This window comes from Oncorhynchus mykiss, chromosome 14 (assembly GCF_057628025.1).
Source record: "Oncorhynchus mykiss isolate SJ-2025 chromosome 14, ASM5762802v1, whole genome shotgun sequence".
NCBI classification, from domain to species: Eukaryota; Metazoa; Chordata; class Actinopteri; order Salmoniformes; family Salmonidae; genus Oncorhynchus; species Oncorhynchus mykiss.
The window spans coordinates 9574761-9583616 of NC_143035.1; the positions used below are offsets into that span (position 1 = coordinate 9574761).

The 8856-nt window shown below is 43.2% G+C and overlaps 1 protein-coding gene across 1 annotated transcript; it reads right to left on the reverse strand.

Moving 5' to 3' along the window:
- Positions 1–603: 603 nt before the first annotated feature.
- On the reverse strand, positions 604–8353 carry LOC110487726 (transcription initiation factor TFIID subunit 7). The gene is given in 10 exon segments (XM_090198037.1): positions 604–995; positions 1853–1922; positions 3506–3570; positions 3720–3841; positions 4079–4105; positions 4107–4149; positions 4152–4190; positions 4609–4688; positions 6663–6742; positions 8336–8353. Coding segments are annotated over 10 exon segments (642 nt in total). The 3' UTR covers positions 604–897.
- Between the last annotated feature and the right edge of the window lie 503 nt (positions 8354–8856).

Below are 8856 nucleotides of genomic sequence, written 5' to 3' on the forward strand. Positions count from 1 at the left end.
TTCCAATAACGTAGACCGATCATTCTGATAGGTGTCACGTTGATACCAATTACAAGACAATCACTCTCCTGTTAGAATAGATATGAAAATGTTATTGCCAAGGAACATTTTGTTGCCAAAATGGAGACAGGATGCCAACGTCTGAATATGTACGGCTGCAATCCCCTCTCCATCTGTTTAAATTAGATTTTTTTCTGTTTTCAGTGTTCTTACGACTCTCCACCAACATAACACAGGGAAGACTGTAGGACAGTTATGGACCCACTAGGGCCTACTGTACTGTGCTGGAAGTGGGACAGTGTAAGGCTATGTGACATACCGTCTGTTCCAACTTCTGTATGGGTGTTGTTTGGGGAAAACGGTTATGTTACAGTCTAAGTCTTTATAAATGCTTAAGTACTATACTTACTGTACGTACTGGAGTGGAAAAACACTTGTTTAACTTAGGCCGCGAGAACTGATTAGAACCTGGTCTTGTTTGACAATGCTTTAAAGAAGTGGAGCCAAGTCCCGCTATCTCTCGTGTAACCTTGCCTCCCGTTAGGTGAGGCAAGCAGCTCTTTGTGCAGAGGTATATAATGACTGTGAATCCGTAACCTTTGAGTTCCTCTCCGGGTTTATCCTGTGTGATCTCCCTTGCAATTGCTTGAATAAACTCTTATTAACTGGATAATGAGCTCTGCCTGATCCTTGGAACGAGTTTTCCTCAACAGTGGGGTGGCTCTCAGGTGGTGGGAGAGTGGAACGTGTTATGGCTCTCATTTCAAACATCAGCCACATATTGAATACATGTATTACGTTAATTGTGAGCCACTCTGTATGGAACCAAAGTATCTGCTATATGACAATATCAAAGTATTATGTGAGAGGAGCTTGTTGTGCCCACTTCCATGGTGCTTACCAGAGGAGCCATGCCCCATCTGCTGAGTCCAGGTTGACCAGACAGCCTTTGTTGTCTGCCTCCTTGGTCTCATCCTCAGCTATCACCTCCCAGCCTGAACACCAGGCTAGGGAAACATTGTACACCAAACACTACCTCACTGCTTTCATTAAGTTATGTGATGTTCCAACTATTACAAACATACTGGCTTCAATATGGGCCAACAATGATATATTAAAGTTCCAGAGTCCACTTAAATCAACACTCAGGGAGCTGTTGATGCTGTACCCCTGGGGTAGGCAACACTGGTCCTGGAGTGCCGCAGGCACTTCATGTCTTTGATTTAACCAACCTTGAAGACCAGGTGTCTTCAATTTAGATGACCAATGAACTGATCAATTAGCTCAGTTGGTCAGGTGTGGTGCCTAGTTGGAACAAAATCCTGCGGCATGCCAGGAACAGGGTTTCCTACCCCTTCGGTACCCTGTTCTGTGCTCTTATTCTGTCCTGCTGCTTTATTGTTTCATTACAGTGCTAACACGAGAAGGTGTTGGTGCAGGTGACATTAAGACATTAGCAGGAGTCAGTTCGGGTGAGGCCCAGCAGAGCAGAGAGTAGGCTCCCGCTGGCCTCTCCTCAACAGCTACAGGCTGTTGTGTTTCACTTACGGTGTACGCCTTAGGCACGTGTCAAACTCATTCTACGGCGGGCCGAGTGTCTGTGGGTTTTTGCTCCAGCCCTGTACTTGATTGATGAATTAAGGTCACTAATTAGTAAAGAACTCCCCTCACCTGGTTGTCTAGGTCTTAATTGAAAGAAAAAAACAAAAACCCGGAGACACTACACCCTCCATGGAATGAGTTTGACAGCCCTGATCCAAGAGATGGGTTGATACAGCATTAGAGAGAGTGAGTGTGTATATGTATATATATAATGTGCGTGTTTGCCCCAGTGTGTGAGATAAAAGGACACGGACACTAACGGCCTCTGCGTCAGTGCTTAGCAATCTCTTTACCTTCTCCACGTCGGGAGACTCGATGTACTGCAGAGAAAATCAGATTACATTTACTTCTGGCCTCCAGACTACTGCACACCGCCTCGGCACACAACACTACTGCACGCACGCACACACACACACCACACACACACACACTGCCCTCAGAGCGAACATCTGGCCATGTGCCAGCAAACACATTTTGAATAAAACAGGGAGCCAAATCGATATGGCCCTGCACCTTAAAGATGATTTATTCAAAAGACAAAGTAGGAATCCTTTCTCTCATTCGCTCGGATCAAAGCGTAGTTAGATTGCTTTTATGCATATCTTTGGGGCAAATGAAGATAGGCCTTTATTTACACTGCAGAAGAATATAAACTCAACATGTAGAGTGTTGGTCCCATGTTTCATGAACTGAAGTAAAAGATCCCAGAAATGTTTCATACGCACAAAAAGCCTATTTCTCTCAAATGTTGTACACAAATCTTAACATCCCTGTTAGTGAGCATTTCTCCTTTGCAAAGATAATCCATCCATCCGACAAGTATGGCATATCAAGAAGCTGATTAAACAGCAGGATCATTACACCTTGTGCGTGGGGCAATAAAAGGCCACTCAAATGTGCAGTTGTCACAACACAATGCCACAGATGTCTCAAGTTGAGGGAACGTGCAATTGGCATGCTGACTGTAGGAATGTCCACCAGACCTGTTGCCAGAGAATTTAATGTTAATTTCTCTACCATAAGCCACCTCCAAGACTATTTGGCAGTACGTCCAACCAGCCTCACAACCGCAGACCACGTGTATGGCGTCATGTGGGAAAGTGGGTTGCTTTTGTCAACGTTGTGAACACAGTGCCCCATGGTGGCAGTGGGGTTATGATATGGGCAGGCATAAGCTATGGATAATAAATACAATTGCATTTTATCGATGGCAATTTGAATGCACAGAGATACTGTATCGAGATCCTGAGGCCCATTGTTGTGCCATTCATCTGCTGCCATCACCTCACGTTTCAGCATGATAATGCACAACCCCATGTCGTAAGGATTTGTACACAATTCCTAGACGCTGAAAATGTTCCAGTTTTTCCATGGTCTTCATACTCAGACATGTCACCCATTGAACATGTTTGGGATGCTCTGGATCGACAGCGTGTTCCGGTTCCCACCAATATCCATCAACTTCACCATTGAAGAAGAGTGGGACAACATTCCACAGACAGCCTGATCAACACTACGTGAAGGAGATGTGTCATGCTGCATGAGGCAAATGGTGGTCACGCCAGATACTGACTGGTTTTCCGATCCACGGCCCTACTTCTTTTTTTTTTAAGGTACCTGTGACCAACAGATGCATATCTGTATTCCCAGTCATGTGAAATCCATTTATTTAATTTGACTGATTTCCTTATATGAACTGTAACTCAGTCAAATCTTTAAAAATGTTGCATGTTGTGTTTATATTTTTGTTCAGTATATATGTAAATCGTAGTTTACTTCCGCTGCTGTTGCTATTTTTATGTCGTTTGAATAAAGGGCCTGCGACGAGATCTCGGCATCATCTTGAGAAAATATTCACGAGAAGAAGGGAAAGAGCGCTTAAGAGGAAACGAATGTCAGTAGCTCTCTCTTTTTTTTTTAATATCTTCTTGAAAATTCTCTTCCTTGTGTTCTTCAGAGGACAGGTGGGAGACCAAAACATTATGATTTAAAGTTCACAGCTCAAACAAAAAGCAAACTTCTAGGCCTGCTGAGGCTTGAGGTTAAGTCTCGGCAGCCGGGCTACAAAGTGCTACACTCAGCAAATTTCAATACAGAGGGGATATAGTTCTACTTACTGCCATGGTTCCACACAAAGCTCTTGACCTTGTCTTTGACCTTCTTCTTCTTGGGGTCTACAGTACCAGTGGGCTCCTCCGGGGGAGGGTAGAGGTCTCTGTCCAAAGTGCACACCAGCAACACTCCAGCACACAGAACAGGGTCAATGAATACCAGTTCATTATAGACCAAAGAGCAATGAAAAATCTACCTTTTTAGAATGCTCGAAAAGTCAGCACAAAAACGATAATATGCGAGGTCATTATCAATACAGAATAGAACAAGGCGGCCTGAGTCATAGAGCAGACACTGCCGCTGTTGACAACTGGTCTATACACAATCCTACTCACTTCTATGAGCGCATCTTTCCTGTCCAACCTGACAGATGTCAGCAGTCTTCTAGAAGGACCGTTTTCAGAGACTCCAGGATGCAGGACAGATCCACCAGTAGGGGATGCGGTCCCTTCTCACGATGCCATGGTGACCATTAACTGGAGAGGGAGCAGCATGTCATTTCACACTTATGTCATAAGCCTATGCCTATTGATATGGTACTATAGATGCATATGCTATATGTCCTACATGCCCGGTAAGGAATGGACATTCTCTGATGTGATGCTGGGAGATTTAATTGAATAACCTCACATGGACCAAAATGTTGAAATAGGCTTTAGGGTTAAACAAGGTTCTTCCTACTTTACTTTCAAATGGCTTAATCAGCATGATTAATGAGGCCACTTTACAGTATCCTTGATTTGAATTATGCAAATTACAAAGCCTAACTTTCTACATTAAAGTGTGGTAATGGTGTGAGTGAACAGTTAGGACAACAAGGTACACTTGAACTAGCAACACATGACGGCTCAATACATATTAGACCATAAATGAGTTGAATAGAGCTTGACCTACCATGCCGTTCAATGGCGAGTCTGTCTTTGAGGTTCATGCTGCTAGATTGGGTAATCCGTTTTATCGTTGAGGCATATTCTTTTGTCAGAGATAATGCAAATTAGAAAGACATCCATTGCCGACTTGGTTCCTGGCATGGTAAGGGTTAGGTTAGATAAAGGGTTTAGGTTAGCGAAAATGCAAAAAATGTTGACGTTAATTTGACAAAAACTAGATCCCGCCTAGCTCTCAACCTCTAGGCGGCATTACGCCTTTACAGTTCTCAGCCATTAGCTTCGCCCATGACTGGCTTATGTCAACTACAATCCCGGCGCTGCGTTTTGACATTTAGAATCTATAATAATCATCACTTGCGCTATGATTAAGAAACATATGGGCTTTATCTTTCTTCAGCGATAAAGAGTCGTTCAAATAAAAAAAATATACACTACATGACCAAAAGTATTTGGACACCTGCTCGTCGAAAATCATGTGCATTAATATGGAGTTGTTCCCCCCTTTGCTGCTATAACTGCCTCCAATCTTATGGGAAGGCTTTTCACCATATGTTGGAACATTGCTGCGGAGACTTGCTTCCATTCAGCCACAATAGCATTGGTGAGGTTGGGAGATTAGGCTTGGTTTACAGTCAGCACCAATTCGTCACAAAGGTGTTCCATGGGGTTGAAGTCAGGTTTCTGTGCAGGCCAGTCATGGTCTTCCACACCAATCTCTATAAGGCATTTCTGTATGGACTTTGATTTGTGCACAGGGACATTGTCATGCTGAAACAGGAAAGGGCCTTCCCCAAACTGTTCCCACAAAGTTGTAAGTGTTTAATCATCTAGAATGTCATTGTATGCTGTAGCCAGCGCAAATATTTTCCTTCACTGGAACTAAGGGGCATGGAAAACAGCCCCAGACCATTATTCCTCATCCACCAAACTTTACAGTTGGCACTATGCATTGGGGCAAGGAAGCGTTCTTCTGGCATCCGCCAAACCCAGATTAGTCCGTCGGACAGCCAGATGGTGAAGCGTGATTCATCACTCCAGAGAAAGCTTTAGCGGTGCAGAAATTTGATTAACTGACTTGTTGGAAAGGTGGCATGCTATGACGGTACTACAGGAGGTTGGTGGCACCTTAATTGTAACAAATACATCAAACACAAGGTTTCCAGGTGTTTGATGCCATTCTATTTGCGCCGTTCTCCCCTCAGCAGCCTCCTGTGGACAGTGCCACATTGAACGTCACTGAGCACTTCAGTAAGGCAATTCTACTGCCAATGTTAGTCTATGGAGATTGCCTGACTGTGTGCTCAATTTTATACACCTGTCAGCAACAGGTGTGGCTAAAATAGTAAAATCCACTCATTTGAAGGGGTGTCCACATACTTTTGTACATATAGTGTACACTTATTGTAGCAGTTTTGTATAGATTATACAGGTAGGGGTGCCTTCATCTGACAAAACTACACTTCCCGAGTTACGCTTACGCTGTTTGGAGCATGCTATACAGATAATTATCACAGGTGGTTGCCTCTTGTCTACAGTCTGTTTTCCATAAACAGGAGCTGTAACATGGAGATATGGCCCTGTGGGAACACTAACTCTATCAAGGTGTGTATTAATTTAACCTTTTTTTTTTTTTCATGATTTCTCGCTGATATGAAAGCTATGGTCCGTAACGCAAGTGATGCATGTTAATGTTCAGACTGAGGATCAGGGATCTTATTAACAAAACTCCCCTCCCGCAGAAGACGCCTTCATGATCAAGGGCTAGATCCCTTCTAGCCATGACACAGGTTAGGAGAATTAGGTTAAGGTTAGGAAAAGAGTTTGCGTAAATGCTCTCCTAACCTCTTATGAAAAGTCATTCCTGTCCTCGAGTACTCCCAACTGCACACATTTTCGTTGTAGCCCAGGTCAAACATGCCTGGTTCAACTCATTGAGGGCCTGATGATTAGGCGATAAATGGAATCAGGTGTGTTTGTCCAAAACTACAAAAAAAATGTGTACTGTTGGGGGAACATGAAGACCAAGGTTGGGAATCACTGCTGTACTCCATCCTTATTGTGGGCAGTCGCAGGACAAATTGACTCTCCAGCTCATGTTATGCTTCATCGTGTGTTTTTTTTTTAACTGACCTTCCCCACTGCAAATTAGTGCATAATAACAGAATAATATTAATCTTTAATGGTAGCTATCTATAATTAACAAACATATAAACGCAACATGTACATTGTCAGTTTCATGGACTGAAATAAAATCTCCCAGAAATGTTTCATATGCACAAAGCTTATTGCTCTCAAATTTTGTGCACAAATTTGTTTACATCCCAGTTAGTGAGTTTTTCTCCTTTGCCTAAATATTCCATCCACCTAACAGGTGTGGCGTCTCGAGAACACAGATGCACCTTATGCTAGGGACCAGAAAAGGCCACTAATATGTGCCGTTTTGTCCAACAACACAAAGCCACAGATGTGTCTGTTATAAAGCCCCTTTGTGGGGAAAAACTCATACTGTTTGGCTGGGCCTGGCTCCCCACCAATGGCTGTGCCCCTGCCCAGTTGTGAAATCCATAGATTAGGGCCAAATGAATTTATTTCATTTGACTGGTGTCCTTATATGAACTGTAACTAAGTAAAATCTTTGAAATTAATATATAATTAATATACAATATAATTAATATATTTTTCAGTGTAGTTAACTGGCTAGTTACTGGAGCTGTCTGACAATTTCTAGTAACTTTAACTGATTTCATTTAGCTTCACCGAAGACAAACTTCTAATATTCCATGTTAACAAAAGTACATTTTATTTTGGAGGTACATTGTTTGTATTTTTGTTCTGCATGGTGACTACTTTGAAATGAAAAATAAAGAGCCTTATCGATTCACACATAGACTGATGCACACAGCAAACCGGAAAAGTCTTATTTAATTAGGTCTTACCTAAAATTCAAACGGCACATTCCGCCACCTACTGGCCGGAATGGGAGCAGGACGGCTGAACATCCCAAACCGACCCCTAGCCCCTTTCTTACGTACTTTAGTGAATCAGAAATATATAGGTGATAGAATCCTCACGAAATCATATGATAAAAGCAATAACCATCACCTAACATGTGGACACATGGGTAGACTGTAAAATGTAATGTATTTATTTTTTGCAAAGGAAGGAAAAGATAGGTGCAGTTTATTGTGCTGGAACGAAGCTTCCATGGTGCGTTCAAGACAACTTGGAAACCTGGAACCTTCGAGTTAAAATTTGCGTAGAGCGTCCTATTGGTTGATTCTGATACTTTCCAAGTGGGAAAGGCTGAGCTGAATGCCGCGTTTACGTAATGTCGGGAACTCGGGGCATACGAATTCAAATGAACGTATTTGCGTAGATCTTCCTATTGGGAGATCTTCCGATTGGTTGATTCTGGCACAAGTGGGAAAGTCGGGTATCAAACTCAGCAAAAAAAGATATGTCCTCTCACTGTCAACTGCATTTATTTTCAGCACTTAACATGTGTAAATATTTGTATGAACATAAGATTCAACAACTGAGACATAAACTGAACAAGTTACACAGACATGTGACTAACAGACATTTAATAATGTGTCCCTGAACAAAAGGGGGATCAAAAGTAACAGTCAGTATCTGGTGTGGCCACCAGCTGCATTAAGTACTGCAGTGCATCCTCTCCTCATGGACTGCACCAGATTTGCCTGTTCTTTTTGATACTTCCACCAATGCACCTGCAAGTTTCTGGACATTTCTGGGGGGAATGGCCCTAGCCCTAACCTTCCTACCCAACAGGTCCCAGATGTGCTCAATGGGATTGAGATCCGGGCTCTTCGCTGGCCATGGCAGAACACTGATATTTCTGTCTTGCAGGAAATCACACACAGAACGAGCAGTATGGCTGGGGGTATTGTCATGCTGGAGGGTCATGTCAGGATGAGCCTGTAGGAAGGGTACCACATGAGGGAGGAGGATGTCTTCCCTGTAAGGCACAGCGTTGAGATTGCATGCAATGACAACAAGCTCAGTCCGATGATGCTATGACACACCGCCCCAGACCATGATGGACCCTCCACCTCCAAATCGATCCCGCTCCAGAGTACAGACCTCGGTGTAATGCTCATTCCTTCAACAATAAACGCGAATCCGACCATAACCTCTGGTGAGACAAAACCGTGACACGTCAGTTAAGAGCACTTTTTTGCCAGTCCTGTCTGGTCCAGCGACGGTGGGTTTGTACCCATAGATGACGTTG